The following is a 17862-nucleotide window of genomic DNA, read 5'->3' as shown; positions in this document are numbered from 1 at the left end:
CAATCCAATCTTTCCGCTGCATTCTCCATGGCCTGGCTGCATTCAGGGTCATCTGACCAGCTAACTCCTCCTCTTCCTGCTGAGGTCTGGGTAGACATCCCCGGTCCCTTCTTTCTGAATGCAAATTGGTGTCTCGTCGGGTCGGGGCGTGTCTGAGTCGCAACCTGGCTGGTCTTTCCGGCTCTGGGTCACTACAGATTTTTACATTCAAAGGCACAGCATAAGAAAGCGTATGTGCAGAAGGACGTAGAAAACATCGCCAATCACAGGCTGAGTTTGTTGTCACATTCTCCAAGTGCAGGACCCAAAGCCTGTTGACATCATTGGAAGACTTGGGATCAGCTTCCAAGTGAGGAGGGAATTGTTGCCCTTATCTCTGGGAAGGAAGGGGGGTATCGGGATGCAATTGCTACATTGGTGAGGCAAATTCCAAGGATGAATGGGCTGGGAGAAGCCCCAGTATCTGTCTAGCATGAACAATGTGATAAGGAAGCTCTAATCTGGGGACCATGTAGGGTTCATCCTACATTAGGTTTAGAGAGGGCAGGTGAGTTTTTGGCTGCAGCTATGTGAGTTTTTAGGGCCAATGAGAGCTGTGTGTGCAGATGAAGGCTGCACACATGGGTCTTTGATGGTCCTCGTTGCACCGTGTCAGCATTTAAATTGCAGATGGTGCTGAGCCGAGATTTGGAGCAAAAATTCTCACTGGCCTCTTTATGTAATGGGCCAAACCAAAAGGCCAGAGCTTCTCAGCGTGTAGCAGTGTTCACCTGCCCCTTAGCTGGGAGTCTTGGGCCCAGCTCATGTTTAAATCTTCCCCGCCAAGCGTTGATGTTAATCGCTCATTGGGGATGAGAGTGGCCTGGGAGGTGGAATTCATGCCTTTGTCGTTGATGTTGGCTGAAGCCAGCTGTCTGCAAGGCTGGGTGGAGGAGTGATCGGTGCAATGTAGACCAGTGTGTTACCATGTGGGGCTAAGTGTTGGGCCTAGTCTACACTTGGTTAGGTCCTAGTGTTAATTGCAGTGCACTAGTGTAAACTGAGTCTACACTAGGGGTTTGCACTGGTGCAGCTGCACTGTTGGCTAAAATCCCAGTGTGAGGAGGCCTTAAACCCACGTTAGATCACTGGCTCTCATGTGATGGGAACTGAGGGGACGCTTAGGACTCCTGTGGAGGAAGGAGAGCTAGCTCCATTTCAGTTTGCATTAGGGAACAGCTGTGAAACTGCACTCAGAGCTCTGCTAGTGCCCTCAATACACCGTATGAGGCACTGTGGAAAGAGGGAAAGTACTGCACTCATCCCTGCATGGGCTGGAACCTAAGGACTTGCTCGCTAGGGTCCCAGAACATGGCACTGACAGGCAAGAGCACATCTTAGCCAGGGGTGAGGCGCTTGTGATGCTTTACTTCCCCAACCAGGATCTGTGTGGTCTCCTCCCAAGACTGCTCACCCCAGCTCTGGGGGTGGAGAAGGCCACAGAGAAACCAGCTGGTGCCGAGAATTCCAGAAAGGCTGCGGAATGGGCCGGCTGATGTAGGGATATCCGGTGCTACACATTGATTGCGTCCCCTTGGAAACGAGCCGATCCTACTAACTCCCGGCGTGGAGCTCCATGGTTTCCATGGCGTCAGTGAAGTTTATTTAAGAGCAGGTGGATCCCATTGCTGGACTTGAGGGTAAGTTGAGGGAGTGGCTTGGAAGGTTTGGCTGGATCAGGAGAAAGTTCAAAGCGGAGCAGAGTCAGGGCAAGAGCCACTTTCAACTCGTTCATGGCAAACTGCTGCCCGATGCAGTTCCTGGAAGAGGGAGGAAAAGCCCATAAGGATACATGCTCTTGCTTTCATTCACAAATATATCCCAAAGTACTGTGCTCACTGAATGGACCAACTCAGCTCTTTGGGTCAGAGACCATCCCTTATGTGTACGTACAGCACCTGGCACAATGGGATCCTCATCTCAATTGGGGATTTCGGATGCTACGGTCACATAGCATAGACAAATCCTTTCACTTAACGCTGTAGTGCTGACACTACTGGGTGAAAAGATGGCAGCTGTTTAACATTGTGTGCACCACAAGCCAGTTTTGGAAGAGGATGTGAAAATGCTCTTTCTGATGGAAACTGCAAGGAAATTTATAGTTACTCACCCACTGTAGTGAAAAGTTCCAGGAGATCTTTGCTGACTACAGGGGAGATTTTTCCCTGACGCAAATGGCAGTTTGGCACCTAACTCTCATAGGCTTTCAAAGTGTTTACCTGCCACACATTCATGGAATATCTCCCCCTACAAGTGATCAAGAATTCCGTCCCACCAGTGATGGATCTGGAGCTGCTCTGTAATAATGTATGGCTACTGCAGGCTGATCTGATTATTGGGTTGTTTACTGTGCAGATATCTTGGGTTAAGTTTAATAGGGGTTGTTGGGAAGATGAAGCAGAAAGGAAAAAGGATGGCTCAAGATAAGTCACTTCTCCACCAATGCTTTAGTGTTGCTGAGAGACAATGCCAGGAGAAGAAAAGGCCTGTGACCAGAGGAGATCAAAAGAACTGTAGTATGTTTAAAAAGGCACATGCTTTTGAGAGTGGGGGGTAATTGTTCAGGGGAGCCAGGCTGAGACACAGGCACGCACGAGGCAGAGAAAAAGTGAGGCCTGCCTAGGTTAGCCCTGGTCTACACTGACCTGGCGATTCAACGGCAGCCGATGGGAATTACACGAGCTACGCAGAGTAACTTGCATAACTCCCGTCGACTGCTGTGCTTCCCTTCTGCGTGGCGTCTTCACTGCACTGCGCCACTTGAGGGGGTGGTTTTACAGCGTCGACTTCTGGATCGATCGAGCGGGTCTTTACTGACCTCTCAGTCGATCCAGAAGGGTCGATCTAACGGCGGCGACGTTGCCACCGTCAGTGTAGACATACCTGAGGTCACCATCAGGGGTGGGAAGGTAGACGTGCGTGTAGACCATTTGTTGGTTTGAAATCTTATCTCTCTCACTGCTTCCTTCCTATTGTTAAATGACTAATACTTTGGCTGTAAGAAGTCTGGCTGTCTACCACTGGTCACAGACTCCCAAAGGGAAGGACCACAGGTATCTGAACTCGGTCAGACCTGTTGGGTAAAAGCAGTTGACCCACAGGGCTCTGTAGCCCAGGGCCTGGCCTGAGAGTGGGAGAATCACGGAACTCCACCCTGGGAGTGTCCTGTAGCCTCGTACTTCAGGGTTCGCACTCAGAGACCACAAAGGGAACAGAGGTACAGCTAGCCTGCCATGACACTGTGCCGCTACCAAATGATCGTGGCATGTCAATCACGGTTCTTTGGAGACATATTACTTGGGCACTGTGACATATAAGGGGCGAGAGAGTTCAATCACTAAGAAGGAAACTCTGCTTAAACCGGTTTGGTGCATTCCTGGCTGAAGGCCCAATAGTATGCGGCCAGCATGTTAGTGCTAAATATGTAATAGCAACATCCCGACAGAAAGCATTGCTTTGTTTTCAGCTGATGCCACCAACAGCGTGAATGAAATATCCCCACCGTGCTCCAGCTGCAAAAGGCAGGAAGGCATGGGAATGCCTCTTGGATGAGTTCTCTGGCGAAAATCTCATGGGATCAAACACCTGCAGAAAGAGAATTCAAAGGTCAGTTGCAAAAGTTTTTAGTTCTGAAACCACAGCGTTGCTTGGCTTGACTCCAGCAAGAAACCTAGCAGCTTTAGACAAGGTGCATTTCACATCACCCCACCCACCTCAAGCACAGGATGCAATTTCAGAGTCGGAGGCGAGGTCAGTTTCAGCCCAGAGTTCAGTGGGCTTCTCTTGCTGTAGACCCAACACCCAGGAGGAGGTGCTGAAGTGGAAAATCTTCTAGGATAGCAGCAGGGCAAGGGGACTGTGGTCTTCCCCCCCGTAAGGGGCCAGCACTGCCCAAAATGTGAGCTGTGCTGACCAGGGAAATGCAGTCACCCTGTAAGCTGGGGAGGTGCGGTCTTAACACATCCCCTGTGCAGCCCCCTATGGAAAGAATGTGCCCTTGTGCTGGTTCGAGAGTACTACTTCCCCCTCCCATTCAGCTGTAAGGGTTCTTGAAAACCTCACCCACAGCTGCCATTTAATTGGGAGCAGCTGCTGGTACAACCGAGAACTTCATCTGGCCCATTTGCCCCAACACGCTATGAGTCATTATTCCACTGGACGTACGTGACTATGTGCAAAAACAGACCACTTTGCACCTCTTTCTGTCGCTTACAATACTCAGAATCTTTAGGGCAATCTCCCGTTTTGCCGCTCTACTGCACCTTTCGCCTGGGCTGACACTATTTGAGTAAGATGCAAAACGTCCTGGTGAGATCAATATTGTGGCTGGTTTGCAGATGGGGAAATGGAGGAACAGAGAAGTAAGAAATGCCTTGCTCAAGGAAGTATGTGGCAAAGCCAGGGGCAACACCCTTCTTTCTTTCTACCCAGTCCTTTGTCTTAACTACGTGACCACCTCTTCTTTCTACAAAGTTAAAAGTACCTCTGGATCTTGCCAAAAGCTTGGGTTCCTATGAAGAGCATAAATATTCACTGCAACCACAGAACCTGTAAGAAAAAAAGAAAAAACACTGGTGACCTCACAGGGCAAACATCTATTTAGTGCAACATGATATCCTGTTAATGGCTCTTAATCTTCTTAACCAGCACACCTGCTGTCTGAGAAAGGTCTTGAGTCATTTCTACATACAGGTTTTTACTCCCTTTAGCCCTGCAGAGGCAACGTTGAGCTGTGAAAGAATGAGCTGGGTTCTGTTCTGGTTCATGCATCTTCAGCAAAAGTGATAGGTCTCAAAATGTAATTGTAAATGGGGAAATCATCATCAACCTGTGGGTTTCTAGTGGGGTCCCGCAGGGACTGGGTCCTGGCTCTGAACTAGTATCAGAGATCTGGAAAAAAAGATAAAATCATCACTGATAAAGTTTGCAGATGCCACAAAGATGGGGGGAGCGGCAAATAACGAAGAGGACAGGTCACTGATTCAGATCCATCTGGATCGCTCGGTAATCTGGACACAAGCAAACAATCTGCTTTCTAATACAGCTAAATGTAAAAGCATACATGAGAGTACAAAGACTGTGGGCTGTACTCACAGGATGGGGTACTGTATTCTGGGAAGCAGGGACTCGGAGAAAGATTTTGCGGGCTGTTGTAGATAATCAGCTGAACAGCCCAGTGTGACCCTGTGGCCAAAAGAGCTAATGCAGTTCTTGGATGCATAAACAGGGGGAATCTTGAGTAGGAGCGGAGAGGTTATTTTACCTCTGTATTTGGCACTGGTGGAATACTGTTTCCATTTCTGGTGTCCACAATTCAAGAAGGAGTTTGATACATTGGAGAAGGTTCAGGGAAGAATGATTAAAGGATTGGAAAACCTGCCTTACAGTGATAAACTCAAAGATCTCAGTCTATTTAGCTTAACCGTGAACAGGTTAAGCGGTGGCACGAGAAACAAATATTTAGGCTCTGTCTTCACTGACAGCAGCAAATTCGCCACCGTCATATCGACTTCTCTGGATCGACTAAGCAGTCAGTGAAGACCTGCTCAGTCAATCCAAAAATCGACATATTAAGACCACCTCCACAAGTAGAGTAGTGCTGCGTCGACGGGAACTCTGTGAAGACGGCGCGCAGAAGAGAAGCAGAGAAGTCGACGGGAGTTACGCAAGTTTCTTGTGTGGCTTGCGTAACTCTGGTCGACTGCCACCAAATCTCGGAGGTAAGTGAAGACAAGCCCTTAGTAATGGGCTTTTCGGTTTAGCAGAGAAAGGTAAAACACAATCCAGTAGCTAGAAGCTGAAGCTAGTCAAATTCAGACTGGAGATAAGGTGTCACTTTTTAACAATAGCAATTTACCAAGAGTCATGGTGGATTTTCCATCACTTATAATTTTGAAATCAAGATTAGGTGTTCTTCTAAAAGATAAGCTCTAGGAGTTATTTTGAGGAAGTTCTCTGGCCTGTGTTATACAGGAGGTTAGACTAGATGATCACAATGGTCCCTTCTGGCCTTGGAATATGTGACTGTCGGGTGAGTTCTGAGTGAAGAACCTTTATTATTAGCAATGACGGAATGGCAATCATAAGCAGCGTTTAATATATTCATCTTCAAAGCCAGCTGAAAAAGTTAACCTAATCATTTAATGACTGTGATAAGAAGGAAGACAGCATTCATTGAGAGAAAACTTGGAACGCCACAGTATTATGTTTACATCACCCCATACCCACCAACCAAAGAAAGAGACGAGACAGAGCCAAGGTGGGGGAAGAGAGAGAACACACAAGGAGAGGAAACAGTGTGATGGCAGCAAACAAACACATTAGTTCCATGATCTCATGGATTGATTTGCAGGGAGGGGTTGGTTAGGAGGGGCTCAGTTAAATAGAAGGAAGAAGGTGAGAGGGCAAAGCAGAAGAGAAATAGGTAGGAGGGGCAGATGTGGTGTGAGGAGGCCAGGAGGAGGAAGGGGTGGGCGGACTGGAGCAAACAGTTGATCACCCCAATGCAGAGAGTTTTGAGTGGAATGTCCAAAGGTCCATTCTCCTGCTGCCTTGAGTCTCTGGCTGGCTGCTCTGCCGTTCTCCCCCAAGGTCGTGATGGGGGAAAAGGAGATACTGCCTGGATTCTAGTGCCCATGGAGCGGGCAGGAAGGGTGGAGTTCCCTTGCACAGGTCTGGGTCTGGGGGATGCAGGGTTGGGCCCCGTTTCTCCCGCTCCCCACTAGTGCAGCAGTCCCTGAAGTAATGCTACCCAACTGGCAAGTGGGGAGCCTAAAGCCAACCATCCGCGCCTGCAACGTATTTTTCTGCAGATTCCCTGCTCTTTTGTAGGTGCCACTAGAACTGGTGCTGGAATGCACACCCATGGGACAAGACAGCGCACACTGGCCGTGGGCATTAAATGCCACGCTTTTGTTTGTTTGCTTTCTGATGGTTGAATTCTTTGGTTTCCATTAACATAGCATTATTCAATTGGCAGAATCAGACCCAGCTCACCTTGGCAGTCACATTGGTCCTGCCAGCTATGGTATGTAACAAACATCTCCCAGCCTCACAGGCAGAGGAAGCAACAGCCTTTAAACCAACCCAAGTTTAGCTATAATCTAATGAAATTGCATCATCGGACACTGGCAGACACGGCACCTTCTCTGAAACCATTTTAAACCCTGCAAATCAATAGATGCAAGTGGCACAGAATTAAAGTGACCAAACAGCTGAGCGAAGAGAGGAAAGGTAGTTGGAAAATGTGGTAAGATATAAACAAGCCGGGCAGAACACAATGCCAGGAAGTACAGGGTGAAATTTATCACGATGTCCTAAATGGCCCACTTTATTAGGAAATACAGCACCTATAGCCCTCCATCATTCCCAACATAACAGAAGACTGTGAGGACCGGGGTACTCAGTTTGTCAGTCTCATTGGCTTATCCATTGGTGCTGAGTCAGTGGGAGTCTTTCCCTTGGCTTTGAAGGGCTTTGAATCCAGCTCTGTAACTGTTGTTCCCATAAAGTTTTCTGCCTTGATTGAGTCAACGAGACCATGAGCTGAGCGACTCTGGCTCAGCCCTACAGTCTACAGCCAAGCAGTTGTGTGGTGTGATCTTGTCCAATCCCACAAGCTAACAGAGCTCACAGAATAGTTCAATGCAAATAATATTCGTTGCACATTTTAGATGCTCTCTCTCTTTCTCCACCTTCTCTCCATTGATTGATTATTAGTAAGTAAAGGTTTCCATTGGATTGTCAACTCTTCTGGGCAGTGACTGTCTCCTATTATATGCATCTGTCTGCCTTAGATATGTTTGCAATAGGGCCCTTAAGAAAGAAAAGACTGCACAGACCTTCTGGTAAGGTACGTCCGTCAAAAAACGTGATGGGTTTGATGAGCTGTCGGGACACCACTGGGGCTGGTGGGTATAGGCGCAGGCTCTCCTTAATGCACATGGTGCTGTAAGTCATTTTGCCGAGGTCAGTCCTGAAAGGAATGGAAGGTGGAGACTATGAATGAGTAACAACGCCTACCACTGGCAAGTGCCAGCCAGCAGCATCCACATCTGCACATGAAAGAAACACACCACACACTGACTTCTGTTTAAAGACAGGAAATTGATCTTGTGGATACAGCATAGAGGTGACCTAGGTTCTATTCCCACCTCTACCACAAATCTCCTGCAAGACATCGAGCAAGTCACTTACTCTGTCGAAGCTTCAGTTTCCCCATCTGTAAATTCTTTGGGGCAGGGGCTGTCTTTTTGTTCCATGTTTGTACAGCGCCTAGCGCAATGGGGCCCTGGGCCATGAAATAACTATCTGCTTCACAGGATTGTTGTAAGGTGTAATATAGTAATTACGTGGTACTTTGAGATCCTTGGATGCAATAGTTTATAGAAGTGCAAACTCTTAATATTTGGGATTAAATTTAGCAAGAAAACACATCAGATTGGTTTTATTCTGTAAATCAGTTTCAAACTGCAAGGACCAATGCAGTCCTAGCATAACTGCGGGTAGCTCCCTCAAGTTCAATAGTGTAAAGTTCCTATCCTGATCAAATTGCTGCATTTTATTAATTTGGCAAGTGATCTAAACCAAAGACCGGGAAGTGAACAGCCCTTAACACAAGCAAAGTTTGGCTTGGAATTTGTCCCTTGTAGCATTGCTATATTAAATGTTGATCTTTCAGGGCAGAGTTTGTGAAATAGATCCATTTTTAATCTCTCAAATTAAATACCTAAGAAAATAATGTAAAGCCAAATAATATTAAACCAGTGAAGTAACATCTCACCATTCAATAGTGTCCCGGTTTCCCAGAATCTCCTTGATCTCTTCCCTGCATCTCTGCTGGTGCTCTGGGTGGAGCGCCATGCAGTACAAAAGCCAGGAGATCCCGCTGGCCATGGTATCGTGACCCTCAAACATAAATGTGTCCACCTCAGCACGTAGGTCTTCATCGGATAATCCAGCTCCGTTTTCATCCTAGCAAAACGGAGGAAGGGAAGCATAAATAACCCCCAAACAAGTGTTAATTTCATACACACTCTTTTAGAGTGAAAAAAAATAAATCTTGATTACTGGTGAAGATCCCAGGCTCACCATTGGAAATCAGGTGTCACTTCACTGAAAGCAATGGAATTACACGAGTATATACCTGGTGTTAAGTGAGATCAGAGTCAGATCTATGGGGTACCAAGGCAGGCGTTCCCCTTCTAGGATAAGCAAGGATAGCATAAGGATAGGATAATAGATAGATAGGATAAGCAAGGATAAGCAAGGAAGCGTTCCCCTTCTAGGATAAGCAAGGCTGCAGAGATAGGCTATGATCCTGTTATACATCAAAAGAGTGTCAGGTACCTGCCTTCAGAGGAACGTGCTGACAAATTGAACGTGAATCAACAATGCGAAGCAGTTGCAAAAAAGGCTAAAACCATTCTGAGGCGCGTTAACAGGAGTGTGGTATGTAAGACATGGGAGGTCATTGTTCCACTCTGCCTAGCATTGGTCAAGCCTCAGCTAGAGTCCTGTGTCCAATTCTTGGCCACATGCTTCAGGAAAGATAGGGACAAATTGGAGGGATGCCACAGGAGAGCAACAAAAAGGATTAGATAACCTGACCTATGTGGAAAGGTTCAAAAAACCAGGGCATGTTTCGTCTTGAGAAAAAGACTGAGAGGGGACCTGGTAACAATCTTCCGGCATGTTCAGGGCTGTTGTAACGAGGATATGAGGAAATCCATTCTAACCCGAAGGGCAGGTAAACTCTGGAAAAGGCTTCCAAGGAAGGCTGTGGAGTCCCCATCGTGGGCGGTTTTTCAGAGTGGGGTTGGACAAACGTCTTAGGGATGGGCTAGGTCAGAGGTTCCCGACTTTTATTTGCTGAGCGCCCCCCCCCTTCGGAGATTCATGTCTCATATGAGCACCCCCGCTTTCTAAGAAGGTGTGTTTCTGTGGGGGGTGGGGTGCCTGGTACTCACGGGGGGGGGGCCAGCCAGGGTCTGCACCACCTAACAGTTGAGGAAGCCTTCAGTGCCCTGCCGCGGTCAGGCAGTCTGTCAGGGACAGAAACCGGGCCGTGCGGAAGGGCCGGAGTCAGGAGAGGAGCAGACGTCTATGCCCCGTGAGTGCTGGCCCTCCTGCCGGATGCAGGTTCTCTCCGTCTGGGGAAGTGGATGGGGCTGTGTCCCCTGGGGCTGTGCTGAATGGCTGAGGTCAGGAGGGGACTCTGTCTGGCGGGGGGAGGGTCTGTACTCCTGGGGCGCATCTTTCCGTCTCCTGCTCCCCATCAGCTTCCCCAGCACATGAGGGTAACTGCTACAATTGCAGCTGAGGGGGAACGAGCTGGGCATAGAGCTTGATCTCGGCAGCCCAGACCATCTGCACAGAGCCCCCTCCATTTCCGCTGCCAGACGGAGCCCTCTCCTGACCCCCCGCCCTTCAGCATGGCTCATCAGGTATGGTGCGTGAGGTCATGCCACGTGTCGGGCACCATTTTCTTTAGGTACGTGGCCTGCCCAGATGCCACACAATGCCACCTGCGTCTCTGGAAAGGTTGGCACCTCTGAGGTTCCCTCCAGCCCTGCATTTCTAGGCTTCTGTGCTAACTTTCACGTGCTGCCCATTCTCACCACAAGAATTCCTGTCGTGTTTTATTTTTTCTATACACAAAGAGCAGTTCTGTACTTTCAGCCAGGAATTGTGTTTTTTTAAAGATTACAAGGCAAACAACAAACAAAACAAGAAAGAACAAAAGTAAAGTCGGGGGGGGGGGGGAGAAAGGGGGGGAGAGCGAGAGCACAGCCTAGATGTCTCTCTCCTGTAAGAGTCTGCATTGAACTGAACTCCAAATGGCAGCTGCCTCTAACAGACCAGCAAGCACTTAGAAATTTAAAGATGAAGTACATAAGAAACCAAAACCCTAGTTATACACCCTATAGACAACACCTCCTCCCTCAGATATGCCAAAGGTCTCATTCACACTTACATGCTGCAGTGCTTCTGTTCCCGTACATATTAACGTGCTGAGTGAAAATCAACTCACAGAGAAGAAAGAGTTAATTTTACCTTAATAGCACTGTTACTACTTGTAGTTATTCATTCACCAAACACTGACCTTTGCACACTGTCCCTTGACCTTTCGTCCCTTCACTTCCACCCCATTATAGACTGACAGAATTAGATATGAGGATGTATTCTATGGGAAAGCTATCGTCAGCAATGATTGACATGAAAAACATGACAAAAATTGTGGGCATGATTATTTCACACACTCACCTTGGCACTCAGAAGAATGTCCAGAAAATCCAAGTACTTCTTCTTCTGGATCTTTTCAAGTTCTTGCTGATCTTGGAGAGACTTCTTTCTCTCTTGTATTACGTTATCTGTATACGAGAGTGGTAAATATATTAGCTACACATTGACATCACGGTGACCTGTCCTTCTGGAAAGGTCATGCTATTGAATAATCAAAGGATGAGAGTTGGTTAACACGAATGCTGAAATGGTGTGTTTCACCCGGAGGACATATAGTAGGCTAAAGCAGGAGATCAAGTCTCTTAGAACCAGATGTTAAGAAGATTTTGTACTTTTAAAGTATTGTCATTTCCATTGAAAGATCTCGCAGAATGTGACAAACAGTGAAATGATGATCTCTGTCTGGCAGGTGATCAGACTGGCCCGTGGAGAGATGAAGTAAGTTGCCCACAGTTAATGAATCCCATCAGAATTGGATTTGGCCCTACATCTACTGACTACCAGCCTCGTGCCTCAATTTTAAATCCCTCCTTCTTCCCCAGAGAATCTCCAGTGTTTCTGTTCATAGATTCTCTCTTGTGACAGACCAGCGAACAGTAGGTGAATCCTACAACACTAGGCAACACCCTACAGTCAATAAGGAGAAGAAAAGGAGGGCACCAGGAAATACCTGTATGGAGATGTGCTAGTCTGCAGGCCTCCCGAAAGCGACGTCCTTGAGCACTGAATCGATAGATGAAATCATTATGAAATGGGAAAAAGCGGACTCTATGGTACAGCAGGTAGGTCAGGTCATAAACTGCTTTGATGTAGTAGTCTGAGTCACTGGAGGAAAAGGATAGTTAAATGAAGTAGATCTACGGTGGGTCTGCCTGATGAGAACATCTTGTTAGGATTGGAAAGCACCTGGTACTGACCTGTCTGTCTGGCAGTTGCTCTCATAACTGAAGGCACATTTCATGATGCTGTCTAGGGTCATCAAGCTGACGTGTTCAAAGAGCTCCACTGACTTATCCAGTGTGATCAACTGTTCCCATTTATCCTAATGGAGGAGACAGAGATAAGGAGGGACAGGGTTCCAGAAAAGGTTTTTGCTGAGTACAGAGATCCCATTCAGTGCCCTTTAGTTATTTTTGTTGCCTTCCATTTCTGCATCCTGCCAAACCCATGCTGCTTTTTAGACTCTGGTCTGTAAGCAAAGACTGATCTAAAAGGTTCAGTGTTAGCTGGGAAAGGCGTTACCTTTTGGAATCAGATTGCAGGGTTCCTTATTGATGGATGGAGATGAGGCTGAATTGAAAAACTAGGTCTGAAATTCTTCTTTCCCAAACCTTGGAGCAGGTGAGATCTGGATCTGTCTCTGGACTTCATCGTTTTGGGCGAGAGCCAGAAACCAAACTCCAAACTCCCCTAAAACAAGTTTGGAGCCAGACCAGGAGTGGCTCAGAGCCATCTCTCCTTATGAGTTGTTTTGTGATATCAAGAGATTATTTTCAGCAAAATGAAAAGAAACTGATCTGTGTAGTAGGATTTTGGCCCGTAATTTTTTGGCATTAACCAGATCCAAATCTGAAGGGGTTAGGGAGAATTGAAATACTCTGGTGTATTGTTGATCTAATCTATTTTCTGTAGCATCAGTCAACACTGGCATACCTAATGCACAGCAGATATAACCGGAAATCAAGGTATGTTAGGACTTGTCTTTGTTTTTACCGATTTCATAATCTTTATGACTCAGCAGCCAGCCTCTCCACATAAATTGCCATCTAAGCAAATCCTGCTGGCATGACAGTTCTGATTCCAATCCATCTGAGTTAAAGGATGTATCTAAAATTGCTTTGATCTCTGCAACTGAGTGACTGTCTCTAGCCAACCCTGTTATTTGCCAGCATTGGAAACAAATTAACGTACGTTTAGGAACTTATTAAAAGGCGAGACATAATGGTAATTTCTAGGTGGTTAGAGCACACCTCAGGTGGTGTTTGAAAAGCTGAAGATATTTTGGGCTAAGTTCATCTCTTGGTGTAACTCCACTATAGTCAGTGGAGTTACCCAAGAGAGAAATTTGGCTCAGAGATTTTAATTATTATTAGGGTCATACAATCCTTGTGAATTCAGTTTCGAGCTAAAGAGAGTATTAAGAGATAAAAGGATCCTTCCAAAAAGCTGGTTTAATAGAAGAGGGTACCTTGTGGATGCACTTCATTAGATTCCTCCCTGCCCTCCCCTTCATCTCCTCTTCTCTCACAGTCTCTGTGTTTGCTTTTGGTTCGGTCCCTGTACCTTATACTAGACTAGCCCAAGTCTAGTTTCTTATTTGGCAGTCAGTCTATTCTCCTTACTTATCTTCTATGTTCACCATCACCAGGCTGAGAAAAGTTACTGTATTACTGTTCACTTTATTGGAAACCAGGGGACAGGAAAATATCTTGGGCCGGATTCTGAGCTGATGTACACTGAATTACCCCAGCTGAGTATCCAGCCCCTTTACAAAAACCATTGTAGAGCGATTGTGGGAAGCAAGCTCTATAGAACATCTCACTCCCATCTCTTCTAATTGCTTAACATCAGATCTAGTTCTTTTCTCAGCTCTGCAGCTGAGATTAACACAAGGTGGTGATTCCTACCAGCATCACTTTGACAGAATCTGCCATCAATGAGACATAAGGTTTCAACACATCATAATGAAATCCTGGGGTCAGCAACTTTCGATGCTGGAACCACTTTGGCCCATGTAAGATCAGTAATCCCTTGCCTGGGGGAATATAAAAGCAAAGAGCCAGTCAGATCACTTCACAGTACTAGGAATTACTATTACTATTTTTATAGCATCCACAGTATTCTTAGCGTTTTGAAGAGAGGCAATATTTAAAACATGAATACTCAATTCCTGAGCTAGGTAAGTCCTAAGTGGATTGTGTTATGAGAGATGGTCCCATGAGGAAGGAGAGAGAGTGTCAAGGACTTGATGAGGGTTTAGAAAGAAGATACCATTTGAGAGGTGGCCTGAAGAAAGGCAGGGGGAAATGTGGAAGGGGATTGATATTTGATGTAGCACCTTATCAGTATTTTGATAAACAGCTACGCGGGGCCATTACTGCAGCTGAAATTAGTTATGCCACAGCAAGACTGAAATCTCTGTCACACCAACTAGAGCTGGTCAACAACAATTTTGAATGAAAAGGGTCAAAAAACTGAAAACCGAAAATATTTTGGTTTTCAAAACGGAGAACTTTGGTTTTACAATGAACACTTTACGGGTTTTGTTTGATGGCAACCATTTTTCTTTGGGGTGATAACCAAAATTTTAGTTTTCTGTTTCCCCCCCTCTCAGTTTTTGTCACTAAAAGCAGCAGAAATGTTTTGCAGGGGGAGAGAATAACCTTGTGACCAGCTCTACAAAGGACATCGGTATTAGCCACGTTAATACCCTGTGCCATGGAATGACATGGTGCAATGGGCATCAGCAGTGGGGAAGAATAGCAGTGGTGTCCAGAATTATCCTGATGCATGAAATGTGGTTCTACTCAGTAAAAGCAGCGTTACGGAATTCAGTGCTTATGTGCCTTGCTGAGTCCACATATATTTTGCTCAGTTTACAAAGAAAAAGATGCCAGCTCTTTACACGTAACCTCGGTTCTGAGAGCCAAGCTTGGGTTTTTTTCTTCTCGAGCATCCAAATAATGGTCTCAGTGACACCTGTCTACCCCATTAGACTTCAGTGGGGTTGCAGCCCACTCTGATCCATTGATTAGGCCCCATCAGGCCCCATGAAGCTGAACATGTGTAACTGAGGGCATCATTTGACCTGCACAATCATTATTGTGCATTAGTTATGATGGAAGGTAATCACCAGCATCTGAAATGTCAGATACTAGCCATTGTGGAGCAGGATTGTGGATTAAAAAGAGAAATGGTCTAGCCTAACACAGTATCTCCTGTGTGTGTCATGTCATCCCTAGTAGCTTTCCAGAGGATGAATGAAGCATGATTGTACATACCTATCCAGGGAATAAAAAATCTGTAGGTTGTCATAGACTTGGGATCTGTAAAATTCAACAGAGAAGATAAATACAGTTTTAGAGGTTGACACACCGTGGAAATGAAAATTTCTGGTATGAATTCACTCTTCTAGTCATGGTAAAGGAGTTCAATTAACTAGGAGATAAATAGCATAGAAATTAGATAGCTAAATCTCTTAGTGTCAGTTAGTATATTAAATATGTAAAGAATGTTTCTTTTCACACTATTAGTGTTTTTTAAAGAGAGTCCTCTACACATCTCTCACGGATTAGATGCACCAGCGCCTGGGAGGGATGACAGGAAAATGAGATAAAAGATGTGGGTGAGGAAAGAGAAGGGAAGGCCATGGAAGCTTTTAAAAGTGAGGAAGGACATTTTGTGCTGAAGGAACAAGAAAGTCAGTGGAGATACTATAGCCAGACCAAGGCCTTGGGCCTGATTTTCAAAAGCATTGGTGCCAGGTCCCAGCTACATCAGTGATCACATCGACATCAATGATCCACCAGGACTTCTGTGCTCTTCTGAGGGCCTACAGCTGTTGAATCAAATCTGAGAGAATAGGCTCATCCAACCTCTGACCACATTTAGGATATGCAGCAAAAACCTCCTCTTTGAAAAAGCTTTCCCATCGTAACTGGAACAATATCGAAATATACCTCTAGACAATAATCTTCAGGACAAGACTCTGTCATTTGCTGTTTGTATAGCGTCTAGTCCTTAGAGCTTCCTCATAATAATAATTAGCGCTTCCTACAACCGAAAGGGAGAGCAACTGAAGACTCTGGGATGTCAACTGGGAGACTTTCTGTGCTGCATTTCCTGGGAATAATTTAGAGACCATGGTGGTGGGTGCTCTAGGAAACCCTAAAACTGACATTTCTGAGGGTGCAGGTGTTTAGTTCCCATTTGTGGGTGAGGCTATAAAGTGCCCCAATTTAACTGTGCAGAGCTAGGCATTTGGGAAGGGTATAGAGGAGGGAGCTGCAATAGGTAACAGAAGAGACAAGCAGGAAGAAGAATCTGAATGGTTCTCTGTTGAAATAACACTTGGCTTTTGTAGTTTGGGGCGGGGGAGGGATCAAGCACAGATCTTTCTGAAATAAGATCCAATGACCTTACCTCCATGTCCAAACACAGCTCTGACATAATCAGGGTGATTGATTACTAAGGAAGCAAAGAAACTCCCAAACCATCTGGGGTGGGCATAGGGGTACTTTTTTGCCCAAGACAGCATCCTGTTTAATTCGTCATCTTGAGAGGTCTGCAATGAGAAAGGGGTGAAATTCATTTCAGCATGGAAAGTGTGCACCGGGCTCTCTGGGCCACTTGAGCCCTCTCCGTGGGAGATGGGGAACAGATGGCGTGGACTTGCAAAGAGGAGCTCTGCACCTCCAGATGAAGGGGGACACTCCATGCTGGCCCTAAACTGGCTGGAGTAGAGAGGACCAAAATCCACACATAGGGGCTACGCAGCTGCAGAGGGAGCTGCGTTGCAACCTTGTGTCCTGTGCAAATCACAACGGTAACGCTCAATACTCCCCTTGCACTGGAGAAATGTTACAACGTGTTTCTTTTTCAGTGAAATTTCAAAAATTAATTTTTTTTGTCAAAATTTTCCTCTGAATTTTTTTAATGAAACACTGAAACCCAAACCTGCAAATGTTGGCGGTGTTTGACAGCTGTTTCCAGGTGCAAAAATGCATAAAACCTCAAAAGTCTGCATCATGAAACAAACAAACTGTTTGAAATAAAAATTCCCCACATTCTCACGTACAGCAGAGCTTAGTAACTGTGTAAACAAACTCAAATCTACTTCCTACAGAGACAATGCCTTTTAAGTGGTGGCAGGAAACTTTTTATGGGGATCCTATTTAAATTTGATAACCAAAGTCCTGATCTTGGAAAGTTGGAAAACATGTTAAACTATAAGCAGGTGAGTAACCTGTGTCAAATCAATGGGACTATCTGCGTCCTTAAAGGACTGGGGCTGGAAACGGGAACAACTCTTATTGTGGCTGCATTTTAATTTGTCCCACACAAATATGACACTAACATAATTGCAGTGTCTGTTAAAGGGTAAGACAGGAAAGCCGTCAGGAGCCTTTCCTAACAAACAGATTTCACATACCCCACTCACTCTGTTTACATTCCCACTGCCTATTCTCTGCTGAAACTAATCTGGGGGGTGTATTTAGCTGCATAACCCCACATCTTTCCTTACCTGATAGTTGTGGCCATACAGCCAGTGGCTGGGGGGACCTGGGAAATTCTCAAAAGCTTTGAGGAGCTGTTGTCTCTTGCGATACAGCTGGATCGCTTTCAGCAGCACGTAGATGAGGCAAAACCCAGCAGCCAGGTACAAAAGCAGAGGCGAAGGGTTTGCTATTTTCTCCAGCACAGATGCCATGGTCCTTCAGTTTCCGTGGCAGTGACAGGCTCTGAATCCCCCCCTCAGTGCGCTCACCTTCCTTTTGCTCTGGTTTTAGCCTGTAGGTTAAGTAATATAATCCCCTCCCCTTTCCGTCATGTGTCCAGGCTTGTGCGGAATTGTAACTT

At 46.0% G+C, this 17862-nt stretch overlaps 1 protein-coding gene across 1 annotated transcript; it reads right to left on the bottom strand.

Moving 5' to 3' along the window:
• Nucleotides 1-1630: 1630 nt before the first annotated feature.
• On the bottom strand, nt 1631-17713 carry LOC137145064 (cytochrome P450 4B1-like). Its single transcript, XM_067535638.1, has 12 exons — nt 17528-17713; nt 16426-16567; nt 15285-15329; nt 13911-14038; nt 12201-12325; nt 11954-12108; nt 11305-11411; nt 8822-9012; nt 7881-8014; nt 4523-4587; nt 3542-3624; nt 1631-1799 (listed from the first exon to the last, which is right to left on the bottom strand). The coding sequence occupies exons 1-12, from the start codon at nt 17711-17713 to the stop codon at nt 1631-1633; spliced, it is 1530 nt and encodes a 509-aa protein (XP_067391739.1).
• Nucleotides 17714-17862: the final 149 nt, after the last annotated feature.

Source organism: Emydura macquarii, unplaced genomic scaffold, assembly GCF_026122565.2.
Source record: "Emydura macquarii macquarii isolate MOO-44397 ecotype Brisbane River unplaced genomic scaffold, CSIRO-AGI_Emac_v2 contig_3506, whole genome shotgun sequence".
Classification (NCBI taxonomy): Eukaryota; Metazoa; Chordata; order Testudines; family Chelidae; genus Emydura; species Emydura macquarii.
Note: the sequence above shows the minus strand (reverse complement) of the source record. Positions and strands in the feature narration are given on the sequence as shown.

What these genes read in the sequence shown, in the direction of transcription:
- LOC137145064 (XM_067535638.1), bottom strand. Translation starts at nt 17,713, where the DNA reads ATGGCATCTGTGCTGGAGAAAATAGCAAACCCTTCGCCTCTGCTTTTG. An exon ending in TGTATGGCCACAACTATCAG is followed by an intron (nt 16,568 to 17,527) that starts GTAAGGAAAGAT and finishes TTCTCATTGCAG; the next exon opens with ACCTCTCAAGATGACGAATT. An exon ending in AACCGGGACACTATTGAATG is followed by an intron (nt 8,015 to 8,821) that starts GTGAGATGTTAC and finishes CATTCCTTTCAG; the next exon opens with GACTGACCTCGGCAAAATGA.